We start from the raw sequence: 18,974 nt of genomic DNA, 5'->3' as shown, positions 1-18,974 counted from the left end.
GGGCTCCCCTGGCCTGCAGCCCTGCCCCCAAAGTCCACCTCTGCTCTCCCCACCTCTTTCCACCCTCCCGCCCTTCTTGGGTAGAGAGGCAGGGGTCAGAAGACCCCCGTGGAACTCGGAGCATCCTGGATTGTGCTGAGTAGAATGGAGGGGCCCAGAAGCAGGTCTGAGAGTGGGACCTCACCTGGGAGGCAGACACGTGCCCTCTTCCCCACGGGAGATTTATCAGAGGGCCCTGGGCCACCACCCCTATGCCCTGTCTGTGTCCAGGTTTTGTGGACATTGGCAGCTGACCGTTCACATCAGCATCCTTCTCTGGCCCACCCCCATCTTGCCCACAGATGCCTGGGAAGTTACATTCCCCCCAGCCCCCAAGGGGTGTCCTCCATCCACTGGCAGGAGAAGGGGACCGCCTGCAGTGGTCCCTGTGGGATCAGCCTGAGGCCTCTCTTCCCCCGAAACCACCTCCTTGCTCGGCGCCCTCACACTCCTCCTGGGACCCCTCCTCAATAATTCTCCCGTTGTAGACTCTGCTTCTAGAGAACTCAACCTAAGAGAGCGCCAATCAAAATTCCAGAAACAGGTTCTTTATTACCTGATTTTTATTCTGGACACAGATAAAGCATCCATGATTTTCATAAGCCCAAACTCCAGAAAAGATGTCAGATTTTTCTACTTCTGGAAAGGAGGCATGTGTTGGAAAATCCTATTCTAAAGTGTGATGTGAAGGGATAGAGGATTCTGGGTCCCGGTGAAACGCTGGCACGGGGACTGGGCGTGACAATAGCATGAGCCGTGCTGGGAGGCAGTGAGCTCCCCGTCACAGGAGGGAATCCCAGGAGGGTACAGGGCTGAGCTCACAGCCTCTAAGACCCCTCCCAGGCCGCAGTGCCTCCACAATCAGCAGTGCTCCCACAGCAGAAACACAGGAAGACGGTTGTGCTGGGAACCTGGACAGGGGCCCCTGGGGGAGCAGATCACAGAGATGGGGCCCTGCCTCATGCCTCCTTCATATATATATGTCACATAATGCTTGTTGATCCCACTCCTGGGTTTATATCAGGAGAAAACTCTAATTTGAAAAGATACATGCACCCCAGTGTTCATAGCAGCACTATTTACAATAGCCAGGACATGGAAGCAATCTAAATGTCCATCAACAGATGAATGGATAAAGAAGATGTGGTATATATACACAATGGAATATTACGCAGCCATAAAAAAGAATGAAATAATGCCGTTTGAAGCAACATCGATGGACCTAGAGATTATCATATTAAGTGAAGTAAGTCAGAGAGAGAAAGACAAATACCATGTGATATCACTTACATATGGAATCTAAAAAAATGACATAAATGAACTTATTTACAAAACAGAAAGAGACTCACAGACACAGAAAACAAACTTACGGTTACCAAAGGGGATGGCGGGGGGTTGGGGGAAGAGATAAATTAGGAGTTTGGGATGAACATATACACACTACTATATATAAAACAGATAAATAGAAGCTGCCACCTCAGAAGGAAGTGATCACATCAGATGAGGTCATGGCCCATCCTGGAGACTGCCTTCTGTCCATCAAGCCCCAGGAGAAGTCAGAAGGACTTCAGCTTAATTTTCAGCGGAATGTGGACAATGCAATGACAGTGCTGCCTAAACTGGCCACAGGTCTGGATGTCAGTGTGCTAGTCACAGGTGTCTCTGATTTTGAGTATACCTGAGTGCAGTGTCTTTGACCTACTAGGCATACCTCTGTACCATGGCTGGCTTGTTGATCTACAGAGTCCTGAGGCTGTGAGTGCAGTTGGGAAACTGAGTTACAACCAGCTGGTAGAGAAGATCATCACCTGTAAGCACTCCAGTGACACCAACCTCGTGACAGAAGGCCTGACTGCAGAGCAGTTCCTGGAGACCACTGCCGCACAGCTGACCTACCATGGTCTGTGTGAGCTAACAACAGCTGCCAAGGAGGGCGAACTTAGCGTCTTTTTCCGGAACAACCAGTTTAGCCCTATGACTAAGCACAAGGGTCACTTGTACCTACTGGTCACCGACCAGGGCTCTCTACAGGAGGAGCAAGTGGTGTGGGAGAGCCTGCACAACGTGGATGGAGACAGCTGTTTCTGTGACTCTGACTTTCACCTAAGTCACTCCCTGGGCAAGGGACCTGGAGGAGAAGGTGGGAGTGGCTCCCCAGAAAAGCAACAGCAGGTGGACCAGGACTACCTGATCGCCTTGTCCCTGAAGCAGCAGCAGCCGTCGCGAGGCACATTGGGTCTTAGCGACCTGGAGCTGGCCCAGCAACTTCAGCAAGAGGCGTACCAACAGCACCAAGCAGCCCAGCCCGCGTCAGCACGGGCCCTGTCACCGCAGGGGGAGAGGAGCCGCATTTGGACGCCCAGCTGCCGAGGGTCGGCAAAGGCCGAAGCAAGAGTCCGACTGTGTCCTCCTGTAGCCCCGCTCAGTTCCAGGCTGCCTTGCCTGCGCTTTCAGAGGTTGGGGCTATTTTGCTTGCTCCCCAGCTCAACTTGAGATATGCAGGGTAACTTATTTATGGAATGTTGGGGATCAGAGCAGGCAGTAAATGCCAAGGTCAGACTTGGTGACGTCTTTGCCCTCACGTGCTGCCTCCTCTTCCTCCCAACCATCCCGGGCAACATTGGGGTTGGTGGGGTGAGGATTTCTGATTCCCAACTCCCCTTCCCCAGAACAGTCACATTAATATACAGACTCAGGCTCCAGGGTGAGGTCCCTATCTAGAACACATCTCCCCTACTCTCTGCTCCTGCAGGCCCACCGGTATCCAGCCATCTGTTTGTTTCAGGGTTTAATTTGGGTTTCTATCTCCATTATTTGTAATGCCTTCCTAGGGGTTTGGAAATAAAACTTCTTTTCTGAGAAAAAAATAAAATAGATAAATAACAAGGACCTACTGTATAGCACAGGGAACTATATTCAATATCTTGTAATAACCTCTAATGCGAAAGAATCTGAAAAAGAATATATATACACACACACACACACGCACGCACATTATGTATAAATGAATCACTGTGCTGTATACCTGGAACTAACACAACATTGTAAATTAACTATACTTCAATTTTTAAAAATGGTTCCAAAAAAAGAAGAGAAACACAAGTCAAAAAAAATGCTTGTTGAATGAATAAATGATCTGAGCCCCCTAAAATGTTTGTGGCCCACCCCTATGAGCAATGCACATCTCCATGCTTTTACTCTGCTGTGCTCTTTGTCCAAAGGCGGCCCTGTCCAAAACCCAAGAGGGGCCAGAACCTTCCTTCTCACCAAACTCTGAGGCAGAAGGGCAGAGAGGCGAGAGGGTGAAAGGGTAGCCAGGAGACGGGCCCACGCAGGACCAGCGGCAGCAAAGGCCAAGAGAAAAGTCTGGGTCCAGGGGGGTGTCCTTCCGTAAGGACTGTGTGTGCTGGGGGGAATGCACTTGTGGGTGCGGGGGCACAGGGCTGGTGAGGCTGCAGACAAGAGGATATTCCTTTATCAAAGTCAGCTGACATTCCCCGAAACTAAGGTATGCAATACTCAAAAACTCACTACCACTGCACAGAATCATCCGGGGCAGGGGAAGATTTAAAAAATACAAACCCTCGGGCTTCCCTGGTGGCGCAGCGGTTGCACGTCCGCCTGCCGATGCAGGGGAACTGGGTTCGCGCCCCGGTCTGGGAGGACCCCACATGCCGCGGAGCGGCTGGGCCCGTGAGCCATGGCCGCTGAGCCTGCGCGTCCGGAGCCTGTGCTCCACAACGGGCGAGGCCACAGCAGAGGGAGGCCCGCGTACCAAAAAAAAAAAAAAAAATACAAACTCTCAGCAATACAAACTCTCAGCTCCCCCACAGATCTTGGTAGGGGGCAAGGCCTGCAGGTATGCATCGTGAAAGGCACACCCCACCCCCACCCCCAATCCCAAATGCTTCTGCTGCCCAACCAAGATTGCAAAGCACTAGCAGGGGATTCGAGACAAGAACAGAGCACAGGGAATAGTTATCCAGCCACAATTACACATAAACTCTGTATAAATCATGTAAACATCTGTTTCTAATCTTTAACATTTAGACTCAACTTATAGAACGCCAAAGACTCCACTGCGGTTACAGAAGAGAATGCAAAGCTTATTCAGTCTTGATGTAAAACTAAAAGGACACGTGGTTGGTGGAAGGCAGACGTGAAGCAGAGCACTGCAGGAGTTGACAGGATGAGAAATTAAGGTGTGACTATGATACTTGGGTTAATAAAGGTGACCACGGAGAAGCTACAACAGCAACAGCATGCTGCTGGGGGCAGGGAGAGGGGAGAAAGTGGAGGGATGGGCCGAGAGAGAAACTCTCCCGGAATAAGCGAAACCTGGGGTAGCAAGCAGAAGAAACGATGAAAAGAGTGAATGGTTTTGCTTTCTCTTATTACACTGTTGGACAAGGCGCAAGACAAAAGATCAGAGCCACAGATGTCCCCTCCCTTGAACACAGCAATCTCCCCACGGGTCCTTCATTCCAAGAGCACAGCTGCATTTGTACAAAATGACAAGGGACAAGGGTCTTCACTGCACTGTCGGGAATGATAAAGATTAGAAACAGCCCACGTGCCCATCAGAGGGGACTGGTTAAATAAATTACGAAGGAGCCACATGAAGGACAGCTATGGAGCTGTGAGAGAGGGCGGGGTGGTCAGAAACCCTGACACAGGCTGCAATCCGGGTAAACCTTGAAGCCATTAAGCTAAGTGACATAAGCCACAAAAGGACAAACAAGGTACGATTCTGCTCACGTGAGGTACTTAAGACTAGTCGGATTCATATAGGCGGAAAGTTGGACAGTGGTTGGGGTGAAGGATGGGTCGGGAATGGGGAGTTATTATTTAATGGATATAGAGCTTCAGTTTTACAAGAGGAAAAGCAGTTCTGTGGATGGATGGCGGTGATGGCTGATGAGAGTGTGCTTAATGCCACTGACCTGTACACTTAAAAGTGGTTAAGATGGTAAACTTCATGAGGCTATTCACCACAGGTGAAAAAAAATATTTTTGAAATGCTTAAAACTATGTAAACCATAGGAACACTGTTTTCACCGTTGTCCAGGATGTGGACAAAAATGAGTTTTTAAGTGAAAAAGAGAAAGAGAGTTCAAGACCTCTATATACTAATATAGAAAGATCTCCAGTAGGATCTATCCACAGTAAGACTCACAAAGTAAAAACAGCAAAGAACAGAACAGTGCATATAGAATGCTACCCCACTGTAAGAAAATCGGGGAAGTCTGAACATATGTTTGCAGTTGCATTAGGACCACGGGAGGATGCGTAACAAACTAAAGAAAGTGGTTACCTGGAGGGACAACAGTGGAGATGGGAGAGGGCCGTGCGAGCAGATTCTCGATGGATGTTTGCACAACGTTTTGAGGTGTAACCGGATGAATAAACTACCTAGTCGGATTCTCTAGTAGGGTTGTCCCTGGAGACGGGGACAGGAGGTGAGGAGGGTGGGATGGGATGCTCCCATCTGGATCCTAGAGCCTGTATTTGTATTACTTTTATAAAGAGGAAAAAGAAAAGATGAAGAACAAGATTTTAAGTGGACCATAAACATATGAAAAGATGTCTCACTAGTAGTCAGAGGAATGCAAATTAAAACCACAGTGAGGCGCTTCCCTGGTGGCGCAGTGGTTAAGAATCCGCCTGCCAATGCAGGGGACACGGGTTCAAGCCCTGGTCTGGGAAGATCCCACATGCCGCGGAGCAACTAAGCCCGTGCGCCACAACTACTGAGCCTGCACTCTAGAGCCTGCGAGCCACAACTACTGAAGCCCGCGCGCCTAGAGCCCGTGCTCCACAAGAGAAGCCACTGCGATGAGAAGCCGACGCGCCGCAACAAATAGTAGCCCCCACTCGCCGCAACTACAGAAAGCCTGTGCACTGCAACGGAAGACCCAACACAGCCAAAAATAAATAAATTAAAATAGGAGCTTCCCTGGTGGCGCAGTGGTTGAGAATCTGCCTGCCAATGCAGGGGACACGGGTTCGAGCCCTGGTCTGGGAGGATCCCACATGCCGCGGAGCAACTAGGCCCGTGAGCCACAGCTACTGAGCCTGCGCGTCTGGAGCTTGTGCTCCGCAACAAGAGAGGCCGCGACAGTGAGAGGCCCGCGCACCGCGATGAAGAGTGGCCCCCGCTCGCCGCAACTAGAGAAAGCCCTCGCACAGAAACGAAGACCCAACACAGCCAGAAATAAATAAATAAATTTATTTTAAAATATTAATTAATTAATTAATTAAAATAAATAAATTTAACCAAAAAAAACCACAGTGAGATGGCATTTCACACCCAGCGGGCTGGAAGACACTTAAGTCGGACAAAACAAAATGTAGCCAGGATAGGGGTGCAGCAAGGGCACCCCCACCCCATGCACCCACAGTCTGGCAGGGGTGAACTGGGGCGAGGGGTGAGGGTAAACACAGCCCCCATGGAAGGCAGCAGGGCCGTTCCTAGCAAGACAGGAGAGATGCCTCTCACCCAGGTCACCCTCCCTTGGAACACACCCAAGAAACTCTTGGCCACGAGCCCAGGGAGACAGACGTGTACAGGGTGCTCACTGCAGCATTGTTGGCAATTGCCAAAAACTGCAAATGAGATAAACGTCCATCAACGGGGGGAACCAATAAAAGGATTGCAGTTTACTCACTCAGTGGAATATTACATAGCAATTAAACAGATGAACTAGAGCCCCGTGGGTCAATACAGATAAGTCTCAGAAACAGTGCAGAGGACTTCCCTGGTGGCACAGTGGTTAAGAATCTGCCTACCAGTGCAGGGGACGCGGGTTCAAGCCCTGGCCCGGGAAAATCCCACATGCCGCGGAGCAGCTAAGCCCACGTGCCACAACTACTGAGCCTGTGCTCTACAGCCCGTGAGCCACAAAATGCTGAGACCATGTGCCACAACTACTGAAGCCCAAGCGCCCAGAGCCTGCGCTCCACAACAAGAGAAGCCACCGACAAAAAAAGTGCAGAAAGATTTGTACAGAAGGCTACCTTCAACATACAGGGTTGGAAAAATGGAAAAGAATACCCTATATAATTCATCATAGAAATATCTCTACGTATTAAAGCAAAAGCATAAAAACAGGCCCCTGAATGAGGCATACCAATTTCTGAGAGTGTCTGCCTCTGGGGAGGGGGAAGAGAAAGAGGTCAGGGAAAGACACTGGGGGCTTTGGCTACATGCATAAGATGCTATCTCTTTAACAATGAAAAAGACCTGAAATAAACACAGGAAAAAGGATATGAGAGAGCTCAGTAGTGGGTGCATGGGTGTGTGTTAACTTTCTCCTTACTTTTTCCTTTTAGTAGTTGAAGCGGACCTTAATAAAAGTAACAATAAACCGGGCTTGGAAGATGGGCAGGTAGAGGAGAGGCATGAGGCTGGGGGGCGGAGGGCACCCAGGGTGCAAGCACAGGGAGGTCCCCTCATCAGCCCCCTCCCGGCACCTGCCGCCCACTATGTGGGTAAGTGACTGCTACACATTTCGTGGGGTCGCCTTAGCCGGGGATGTGAGCACTGAGCTTCCCAGGTGGACGGGGAGGTGCGTCCTTCTGAAATGGGTCTCCCGCGCCCATGCTATGGGAGGGGACCTGCCCAGACCCGGCCCGGCCAGGAGAGCAGGACTCTGAACAGCCATAACCCAAGACCCCTACAACAAAGCAGAGGTCAGGGAGGCTGGGCTGGCGTGGGGTGCCCTACACATTGGGGCACTGGCAGCCTGGGCCTCCCAGGGCCCTGCAAACTCTGGAAAAAATTCCCTGAACATGTCAGGGCTTGGGATGGCCTTGGAAGGTGCAGGAGCTGAAACCACAAACAGGGAGCTAACCAGAGGCTGATGGAAGCAGGGCGGGGGGGCTTCACGGGCTTGGCCAACCCAGTCTGGGGGCCTCCGGGGTCAGCAGGTGAAGGAGGCGTGAGCCGTGCGGGAAGAGAGGGAGCCACAACAGTTCCCAGCCAAGGCCGGGCCCACCCCACGGTGGCCTCAGGACACCTCGGCCATCTCTGATGAGCTCTGACCAAGTTCTAAAATGCCTGCCAAGGTCCCCATGCCCTTGCTGGGACCTCCCTCCAGGGCGGGGCTGTTTGGAACTATGAGAACCGGGCTCCCTAGAGAAAGCCCTCGCACAGAAACGAAGACCCAACACAGCCAGAAATAAATAAATAAATTTATTTTAAAATATTAATTAATTAATTAATTAAAATAAATAAATTTAACCAAAAAAAACCACAGTGAGATGGCATTTCACACCCAGCGGGCTGGAAGACACTTAAGTCGGACAAAACAAAATGTAGCCAGGATAGGGGTGCAGCAAGGGCACCCCCACCCCATGCACCCACAGTCTGGCAGGGGTGAACTGGGGCGAGGGGTGAGGGTAAACACAGCCCCCATGGAAGGCAGCAGGGCCGTTCCTAGCAAGACAGGAGAGATGCCTCTCACCCAGGTCACCCTCCCTTGGAACACACCCAAGAAACTCTTGGCCACGAGCCCAGGGAGACAGACGTGTACAGGGTGCTCACTGCAGCATTGTTGGCAATTGCCAAAAACTGCAAATGAGATAAACGTCCATCAACGGGGGGAACCAATAAAAGGATTGCAGTTTACTCACTCAGTGGAATATTACATAGCAATTAAACAGATGAACTAGAGCCCCGTGGGTCAATACAGATAAGTCTCAGAAACAGTGCAGAGGACTTCCCTGGTGGCACAGTGGTTAAGAATCTGCCTACCAGTGCAGGGGACGCGGGTTCAAGCCCTGGCCCGGGAAAATCCCACATGCCGCGGAGCAGCTAAGCCCACGTGCCACAACTACTGAGCCTGTGCTCTACAGCCCGTGAGCCACAAAATGCTGAGACCATGTGCCACAACTACTGAAGCCCAAGCGCCCAGAGCCTGCGCTCCACAACAAGAGAAGCCACCGACAAAAAAAGTGCAGAAAGATTTGTACAGAAGGCTACCTTCAACATACAGGGTTGGAAAAATGGAAAAGAATACCCTATATAATTCATCATAGAAATATCTCTACGTATTAAAGCAAAAGCATAAAAACAGGCCCCTGAATGAGGCATACCAATTTCTGAGAGTGTCTGCCTCTGGGGAGGGGGAAGAGAAAGAGGTCAGGGAAAGACACTGGGGGCTTTGGCTACATGCATAAGATGCTATCTCTTTAACAATGAAAAAGACCTGAAATAAACACAGGAAAAAGGATATGAGAGAGCTCAGTAGTGGGTGCATGGGTGTGTGTTAACTTTCTCCTTACTTTTTCCTTTTAGTAGTTGAAGCGGACCTTAATAAAAGTAACAATAAACCGGGCTTGGAAGATGGGCAGGTAGAGGAGAGGCATGAGGCTGGGGGGCGGAGGGCACCCAGGGTGCAAGCACAGGGAGGTCCCCTCATCAGCCCCCTCCCGGCACCTGCCGCCCACTATGTGGGTAAGTGACTGCTACACATTTCGTGGGGTCGCCTTAGCCGGGGATGTGAGCACTGAGCTTCCCAGGTGGACAGGGAGGTGCGTCCTTCTGAAATGGGTCTCCCGCGCCCATGCTATGGGAGGGGACCTGCCCAGACCCGGCCCGGCCAGGAGAGCAGGACTCTGAACAGCCATAACCCAAGACCCCTACAACAAAGCAGAGGTCAGGGAGGCTGGGCTGGCGTGGGGTGCCCTACACATTGGGGCACTGGCAGCCTGGGCCTCCCAGGGCCCTGCAAACTCTGGAAAAAATTCCCTGAACATGTCAGGGCTTGGGATGGCCTTGGAAGGTGCAGGAGCTGAAACCACAAACAGGGAGCTAACCAGAGGCTGATGGAAGCAGGGCGGGGGGGCTTCACGGGCTTGGCCAACCCAGTCTGGGGGCCTCCGGGGTCAGCAGGTGAAGGAGGCGTGAGCCGTGCGGGAAGAGAGGGAGCCACAACAGTTCCCAGCCAAGGCCGGGCCCACCCCACGGTGGCCTCAGGACACCTCGGCCATCTCTGATGAGCTCTGACCAAGTTCTAAAATGCCTGCCAAGGTCCCCATGCCCTTGCTGGGACCTCCCTCCAGGGCGGGGCTGTTTGCAGGAGAAACATGTCCGGGGTCAGCAGGTGAAGGAGGCGTGAGCCGTGCGGGAAGAGAGGGAGCCACAACAGTTCCCAGCCAAGGCCGGGCCCACCCCACGGTGGCCTCAGGACACCTCGGCCATCTCTGATGAGCTCTGACCAAGTTCTAAAATGCCTGCCAAGGTCCCCATGCCCTTGCTGGGACCTCCCTCCAGGGCGGGGCTGTTTGGAACTATGAGAACCGGGCTCCAGGGTTGGAGGCCAAGCTCAACCTTTCTTCTCTGGGCTTCAACCTCAAAGCTGAAGAGGTTGGAGTCTGTGTCTCTTGTCCCAGGTTCTCACGCTCCAACTCACTCGCCAGCCAAGGGGCTGCACAGAGACCTGGTTCTGTCCCAGAAGGTGGGCTCTTCTCAGGTCCACACTGGGCCACAGGCGGTCCAGAGGGGCCTCTGCCCGCCTCACCAAGACACCCAGGCCAGGCCAGGAGCAGGGTGGGTGGGGAGGAGGCTGGAGGCTGAGTCCCTCTGGCATCTCCCGGAGCTGGTGGGGCCCAGCACAGCCTCAGGGACCACGGAGCAGCCCCCGACGCTGGGGTGGGCCCTGCTCACGGGCTTTGGGAAAATAAAGAGGAAGAGAAAGGAGGGAGTGGGAGGAGGACAAGAAATCAAAGGAGCACTTGTTCTGCTAAGTAGCTGTTTTGTTGTCAAAAATTGGCCCCAAACTCTGTCTACCGGAACTCGAGGGCAAATATTCCTCTGCCACACCCACCTCCCTGTCACCACCGATCACGCCACATGGCTGACTGCACACACTGAGACACACCACCCACCTTCTCCTTTCAGCCCCGGTCCCCTCCCTGCCCTGGCACAGCCCAGCCTCGGGACCTCAACCACTCTCTTCCGTTCTAAGTTCTTCCCAAGAATTCACCCAAAACCCTCAGCTAGAGCAGAAATCAAAGCTCTCCTATTTCTGGTTCCAGGAAAGTGCCAGGCCCACCCCCACTCTACCCACTCCCCGCTTCACGACCCAGGGGCAGGTAACGGTCAGAGCTGTACCTCCAAGCAGGCAGCCCACACAACCCCCCGAAACCCCCATCTTTACCCAGAGCATGGCTAATAAATATGAGGAAAAGCAGCAGGCCTGGTGTGGCTAGAGGGAACAAGGGAGGGCCAGGGGTAGGGGATGAGGTGAGAGGCAGTGCGGCCAGATGGGGCAGGACACAGGCGTCTGCAGTGGTGAGGAAGGTCCAGTGCCAGAGGCGGGCCCCACAGAGCCAGGCATGTCCTGACCTAAGACCCCACTCAGAGGCACACGACGGAAGCAGAACAGTAGATGTGGGGCCCCCCTGCAGCCTGGGAGGAGCCCTTCTATCTCCTCCACACTCCGACAGAGAGGCAAGGCCCCCAGCAGACAGAGAGCGCCAAGGATGCCACAGGACTGTCGTAAACCCCACTCCCCTCCCTCAACCGCATCCCTCTCGAGGACAATCCCAGCTGATCTCTCCCCAGAGAAGCAGCCACGTGGGCAGCCAAGGTGGCACGGCCTGGCGTGTTCCTGCCCGCTCCCAACCTGCCCACCACACCCAGGCTTCGTCTGCCTGTCTGTCTCAGCCTCACAGGTAATCACCACAATGACACCTTCCGGCGCAGTGACAGCAGGATATCATTTCATCCTCACAAGGGCCCCCGGGCCTGTGGGGCAGGGCTGAGGCGCCCACTGACCTCGGAGGACACAGAGAGGGCAGGCACTTGCCCGGGGACCATGGGGTCCACTCCCCTCACCATGCGGCACAGAGAAGGGCTCCCACCCTGGGCCTCCTAATACCTGAGGAGACTCTCTTTTCCTCCCCTGTTCCCTCAGAAAACGCCCAGTCACACAGACAAAGAAAGCCTTGTGGGTGGTGGGGAGGTCAGGGGAGAACGGGCCCCCAGCCAGGAGTGGGTGTGCCCCTGAGAAGTGGGGTGTGGCCCCCGGAAAATGCAGGCAGAGGCCATCCTGCCGAGATGGCATTGTTCAAGCCGATGGGGGTTCCACAGACAGCAGTGTGAGGGGGCTGTGGGCGGTACCTTGCCTAACCCGCCCACTGGGCCCCTGGGTTGAATGGGTTCTGTCCGAGGTCCGGGACTCAGCAGCCAGGAGGGGGAGGGGAGTTTGTGGGGGGAGCAGAGGTCTCACCTCGGAACTTCTTAGGAGGGTTGTCCAGGTCCCCAGCCGCGGGCTCCACGACACAGCGGTCATCCACCAACCTGGGGGACAAGGCAGCTGGGTCAGCAGAAGGAAGACACCCACCTTCCCGGGCGTCCCTCCCTCAGGGCAGGGGGTTCCAGGGCACCAGGGAGGCCTCCAAAGAAACCTCTCAAGGGATGGAGTGGGAGGCTGGGGTTCGAAGATATAAGCTTTTATATATAGAATGGATAAACAACAAGGTCCTACTGTATAGCACAAAGAACTGTATTCAGTATCCTGTGATAAACCATAATGGAAAAGAATATGAAAAAAGAAAGAATGTATATATATGTATAACTGAATCATTTTGCTGTACAGCACAAATTAACATAACATTGTAAATCAACTATACTTCAATTAAAAAAACAAAACAAAAAACAAAGAAACTTCTCCATCACTGACAACCCCCTGCCATCAGGTCATCCCCTTTCCTGGCACCACTGTTAAAAGGTGAGGTCTCCTGGGTGGGGATGGGGGAGACCCCACAAAAAGCTCAAGAGACACACCCAGCCCACCCCCGACCCCCCAGCTGGAGCTGTCCCATGGGGATCTGCCGCCAGTCTGGGCTGTCACACACTGCAGATATAACTCCTGTCATAGCCCTGAGACCCTGCCCAGACCTGAAAAGGCAGCAGGTGATGGAGGAGGAAGAGAGAAGGGGACCGAGAGACAGAGACACAGAGAGGAAGGGAGAGACAGAAAAGACAGAGTCAGAATGATAAACAGGATAAGAAACAGAAGCAGAGAGAGACTAGACACAGACGAACAGATGAGAGAAGCTTATGAGACACCAAACTACGGGGACAGGCCTCCGGGTCTCAAAGACAGGACACTGAACCTTGCACCTTCCCGACCTCAGTCAGGCCCATTTCATACTCTCTGCTTTGGTCACCCTTGGGCTTGAAATTCCTCCCTTCCAGCCATGGCTGAGGTTAATCCTGAGTCTCTGGAGGACACCGACTCATCCATCCATCCACCCATTCCTGCATTTAACATTCTTCAATGCCACCCCAGCCTCTAGGACAAAGTGATGATGATGACCCACCCTTTCAGAGGCCAACTCTATGTCAGCACTTCACAACCACTTCCTCTGAATTCTCACCAACTTCCCCCAAGGGGCTAGTCATGAGCACCATTTTACAGAGGAGGAAACTGGGTTTGAACATTAAATAATTTGTCTGAAGCCACAGAGCTAATTCCAAAGCCTCCTTCTACGCCTCCCCTCCTTGGATTGGCCAACAAGGCCTTTTGTGATCTGACCTCCACCCACTCCCTAGCTAGCCTCACAACCTCCTTGCCCCAGCTGTGCTAAACCTCCGGTTGATCCCAAGGTCCCTGGAGCTCTCATCTCTACAGAGGTGGTCCCAGCAGCATGAGGGGGGCGGGGGTTGCTGTGGGGGACCTCTCCGTAACAGGGAGAGGAGGGGAGAGGGCAGCTTGCTGCGAGGACTCACTTGGTCCCCTCACCCGTCCCCGGACTCTAGCTCAGTCCTTAGCCCTCTCCCCTTCTCCATCAGCACTGACCCTTGGTCATCTCGGACACAAGCATGGGTTCAAAGCACCACTTATACATTCACTGATGACTCCCACCTCCACCTCTGCCATCTCTCTTCCCCCAAACTCCAGATTCGTAGATCTAACTGCCCACTCCACGTCTGCACTTGGATGTCCACAGGCATCGCAGACTCAGCACGTTACAAGCTGAGCTCCTGCTCTTCTTGAAGTCCTCCCCATCTCAGCTGATCCATCATCCCAGTTGCTTGGGCCAAAAACCTTGGCTCAATCCTTGGTCCTCTCTTCCACTCGCCCTTCAAACCTAGTCTGTGAGGAAACCCTGTGGGCTGTATCTTCAAAATATGTATGGCATCTGACTTTAAAATATGACACAAATGAACCTATCTACGAAACAAAAACAGACTCACAGATATAGAGAACAGACACGGTTGCCGGTGGAGGGGATGGAGGAGAGATGGACTGGGAGTTGGGGACTAGCAGATGCAAACTAGTATATATAGGATGGATAAACAACAAGGTCCTACTGTATAGCACAGGGAACTCTATTCAATACCCTGTAATAAACCATAATGGAAAAAAATAGGAAAAAGAATAAATATATATAACCGAGTCACTTTATTGTACAGCAGAAATTAACACAACATTGTAAATCAACTATACTTCAATAAAATTTTTTTAAATATATACGTATGATGGGACTTTCCTGGCGGTCCAGTGGTAAAGAGTCCGCCTTACAATGCAGGGGACGCGGACTCGATCCCTGGTCAGGGAACTCAGATCCCAGATGCCGCGGGGCAACTAAGCCTGCACACCACAGCTACTGAGCTCGCGCGCCTCAACTAGAGAGCTTGTGTGCGACAAACTACAGAGCCCAGGAGCCCTGGAGCCTGCATGCCACAACTAGATAGGAGCCCGTGCGCCACAACGAGGAGCCCGCATGCCGCAGCTAGGACCCGATGCAGCCAAAAATTTAAAATTAATTAATTTAATTTAATAAGTTTAAAAATATATATATGTTTGGAATCTGACCTCTTTTCATCATGCCACTGCCACCATCCTGTCTAGGCCCCCACCAGCTCTCACCTGGATGTAACTGCCTCCCCATTAGTCTCCTGGCCCCCCCTCTCATCTCCCTACAGCCTGTTCCCCACTTAGCAGCAAACGGATCCCTTTAAAAGGTCAGTCAAATCAGGGCAGTTCTCTGCTCAGAACCCTCCAGAACCACCCATCTCAGAGAACCACCCACCCAAGAACTCACAATGGCCTGAGAGACCCCACATGATCTACCACCTTACCTCTCAGACCTCATCTCCTCCCCAGGCCCCTGGCCCACTCTGCTCCAGCCCACAGCCCTCCTCCAGGCTCCTCAAACCTTCCAGGAGATTTGACCCTGGCTTCTCCCTCTGCCTGGAACTCTCTGCCCCAGACACCCTCCTGACTCCCTCTCTCACCTCCTTCAGATCTCACCTCAAATGACCCATTCCCATGGACACCCTCCCTCCCTATCCTTTTAAAAACTGTGAACTGTTCTCTCCCACACTTCTCATCTTCCTCTCTGTTCTCCATCTCACCACCCAGCCTGCTATATATTTTATTTATTTTGGTTCCTATCCTCCGCAACCTGAGATGGAAGATTCAGGAGGACAGGGATGTGTCTGTTCCGCTTCCTCCTGTATCCTCAGCATCTGGACCACCTGCCTGGCGCAGAGTGGGCACACACGACATACATATTGAGTGAATTAATCATTTTACTAGCTGCTGTGGGAAGTCCACAAGAAGCAAAAGATAAGGTCCCTAAGAGAGTTTAAAATCTCATCAGGAAGACAAGTCACATACTCAGAAGAGTTCATGATATAAGGAATAGGCATTGGTGCCAATCTGTGGATTTCGTCCAGGGAAGGGAGAGGTCAGAGCTTGGCCAATCAGACAAGGTGTGAAAGAAGAGGCAGAAGCTGTGCAAAGCCTTGAATAATTCATAGAATTTCCTATAAGAATTAGTGAATCAGATTAGCTGGTTGTCTCTTGGCAAAGCCCTGAGGGGAGGAGACACTGGATGGGTAAGTTTTGGTAGGGAAGGGGAGGAAGCCTCAGCCAGGGCCTGGCACCTGGCACTGCTGGGGGTGCTGGAAAGCCATAGGGCATCATGGAAGTTGGTGCAGCTGAGGAGAGGCTGGCGTAGTCCCCACAGCCGCCATCTTGACCAGTGCACAAGGCCCTGTGTAGGCCACCTCCCCAGAGACTCCCTGCCTGAGGAAAACCCATCCTCACCCCAGACCCCTCCATCCCTCCCCTGGGTCACAAGTGCAGGAAAAAGACATGCAAAAGTGGATGCCTGGCGTGGTTTTCCTAATCCCTCTGGCACAAATCTGCCTGGTCATTATGTGGATGTCCTTCTGTCCCCGCCCACTCTGGCACAGCTTCTGAAACCCTGCTGTCTCCAACTCAGCCCCTCCCCAGTGCCCAGTGGTTTACAAAGCAGGGCACTGCTTTGGGAGCGCAAGCTGAAGCCACTTAGAAAAGGGGAGGGTCTGGCCAGGAGGGGAGCATGGCCTCCAGGAGGAGAATTTCAAGCAAGGTTGGGAAGGAAAACATCCCAGACCTGCAGCCAAGAGGGGACAGGAATGGTAAGAACAGAGAAGCAAGCCACGTGGACGGTTAAAAAAAAAAAAAAAAAAAAAAAAGGCGGGGGCTCCTGCAAGGTATCAGGAAAACAAGGTCAGGAAGATGGGACTTTCAGAACTTCCTCCTGGATAAAGCATCCCACCCCCTCCCTCCTCCAAGTGTGGGTTCTGGATGAGCAAAATCAACTTCCCTGGGAAATTTCTGTACCCCTCCCCTGCAACCTCTAAGGCATGGCACCTCGCCCTCCCCATCATTTCATTTCCTAGCTGTAGCTTAGGGCAGCCCTCCACCAAGTCCGTAGGCAAAGAAGGCAGCCAGCAGCAGGATGTTTAGAGAGTCCCAAAATGTCCCCAAGCGCCCCCGCACAAGCCTCCCCTCCATTCCTCTGAACCTACTCCTTAGGACTGAGGCATCCCAAGAAGGTGCTATTGGGCGGGAGGGGATGGGAGGAGTGTCCCGTGAAGCCATTAACAGATAAGCAGGAAAGCCCTTATCAGATGGGCTGCAAGGTCTGGGACAGCAGACAGGTAAGTTTTGATGTTGGAGGAGCCTCAGAGGGCGCGGCCGGGACTTCCGTCCCTCTGGGTAGAGGGAGCGGCAGCGAGGTGGTCGCCGAGCGCCCCGCCCCCGCCCCTCCGAAACCCCGCCCCGGCCCGCCGAGACCCAGCTGACGCGCCGAGGCCGCAGGGCGCTTTCTGCCCGCCCGAGGCCCGCCCCCGCCGAGAAGCGAAACTCGCCTCCCAGTGTGTGGCCGTCGCCCCAGCCGCGTCGCCCCGGCCTGCCTCCGACTGCAAACCGCTGCCAGGACGCTGGGCCTGTGCCAGGAGCTCCCGGGGGCGGTGGGAGGCGGGCGTGAGGGGCTGGGCGCGGGACGAGCCACCAGCGCCCGCGCTTTCCTCCCCCGCCCGGGAGCCCGCGGAAGGCGGCTCCGGAGAACCCCTTCCCACTTGGTGGCACCTACATCCCGGGCCGTAGCTCCCCCGTTCTCCCTCATGGTGGGGGTATCTGTGTGGATTGGTGTCCGGCTTCCGATGCGCACCTGGCGCTGTAACCAGAGCCGGGTTCTCCTGGGAGAAGTTGCCGCGTCGCTTCACTGTCCCCCTCCCCTCCTGAGCGCGTCCATCTCCGCCCAAGGTCCAGGGAAGGGCCTACTCCCGCGCCCCGCCAGCCCTCTGATCTCGCTGTCCCCCTCCTCCACGCCTCTGCACATGCAGAAGCCCCCTCCGAGTCCTGCCATCTTCAAGGCCGCGCTTAGGCTCCTGCAGAGCTCCCTGCCCGTTTCCACCACATGAGGCATCGCCCCTTAACTAAAGGCACCCCAGCCAAGATCATCTTAGAAAAACCGACGCTCCGATGCGTAGAACACTTAATTTATAAATTACACCCGCTACTTCATTCCATTCTTACCACAGTCCAGTGTGACGTTCACTGAGTTAAAGGGACCACCTGGGCCACACAGCTGGTCAGTTGATGGCACCTATACATACAATCTAGGTCTCCATCCGTTCAACAAAATCTTACTGCACAGGGAGTATGTGCTGGGTGTGGTCCCCACCCTCTGGAAGCTCACATCCACCATGCTGTGTGCTGTGAGGACAGGAGCCACGACCTTCACCTGTGCAATCCACCCCCCATCCCCCACCCCCCCAACCCAGTGGACACTCAGAAGCCCTGAGGACAGTCTGCTGTAAGCCTTCTATCCATTGGGTGACACAAGATGAGTTTGAGCCTGCACTGTGCAGGGCCCAATAGGGCATCAGTAGAGTGGGCAAGGGGGGGTGGTAGTAGGGGTAGGGAGGGTCGGTCAGGAAGCCTGTGGGCAGGCCTGCCCTGGACCCTCTGAGCAGGAGCTGGTGGACATCTCTGCTCTAGAAGGATGTGGAGAAGGGCGGTCTCCCTGAAATGCCCCTGGGGTCTGCACCCCAAGACCTTGGTTTGAAGGAAGAGGGAAAGGCACATGCATCCAGGGGCCTGGCTGGCCCCATTATGACCAGGGTGGACTTTGAGATCCAGGTGGGAGCCATGGAAAAGGCAGTGGGGCGGGTCAGTGCTGTCCAGAAAGATTAGATAAATAGGAGGAAGAAGGGAACTAGAAGTGGGGCAAGTGACTATCAGAGGAGCAGCCAAGGGAGGAGGACACCAGACTGGGGAAATCCCAAAGGGTCCCCAGACTGCCCCTCCCTGATCTAGCCTGGAAAAGAGGGTGGAGGGGGAAACTGACGAGCTCAGGTCACACAACAAGTAAAAGAACAGCCAGTTCCAGATCCCAGATCTCCTGACTCCCAGCCCAGGGCACTGGCCACCACCCCACAGATCTAGGCTAGACCCACAGAAGGCTACTCCCAAAGCAGGCACTGTCAGAACACTGGGATTGGCTGGTGGAGGATGGGGGCCTTGGATTCCCCCTCCCCAAATAACCAAAGTCACATCCACTAGGTGGGGGTGGGGAGAAATGTGGGGAGAGGAGCCCAGGTTCACTGGCTGGGATCACTGGCCCGCGCGGGAAAAGAA

At 53.6% G+C, this 18,974-nt stretch overlaps 2 protein-coding genes across 4 annotated transcripts in view; one reads left to right on the top strand and one right to left on the bottom strand.

Annotated features, from left to right (window-relative positions):
* Nucleotides 1-18,974, bottom strand: part of ITPR3 (inositol 1,4,5-trisphosphate receptor type 3) — a 71,537-nt gene that overhangs the window by 44,464 nt on the left and 8,099 nt on the right. For all 3 annotated transcript variants that reach the window (XR_008615807.1, XR_008615808.1, XM_007128850.4), the window contains exon 2: nucleotides 12,276-12,346. Coding sequence is in view for 1 of the 3 variants with exons in the window: in XM_007128850.4 (XP_007128912.2) it covers nucleotides 12,276-12,346 (71 nt within the window). In the remaining 2 variants the exon portion in view is untranslated. The remainder of the gene's footprint in view (nucleotides 1-12,275; nucleotides 12,347-18,974) is intronic.
* Nucleotides 1,467-2,794, top strand: LOC102992300 (ubiquitin carboxyl-terminal hydrolase MINDY-1-like). Its single transcript, XM_055080087.1, is given in 3 exon segments — nucleotides 1,467-1,714; nucleotides 1,716-2,373; nucleotides 2,375-2,794. Coding segments are annotated over 3 exon segments (906 nt in total). The 5' UTR covers nucleotides 1,467-1,547; the 3' UTR covers nucleotides 2,456-2,794.

Source organism: Physeter macrocephalus, chromosome 18 (assembly GCF_002837175.3).
Source record: "Physeter macrocephalus isolate SW-GA chromosome 18, ASM283717v5, whole genome shotgun sequence".
NCBI lineage: Eukaryota > Metazoa > Chordata > Mammalia > Artiodactyla > Physeteridae > Physeter > Physeter macrocephalus.
This window is presented reverse-complemented; position numbering and strand designations above follow the sequence as displayed.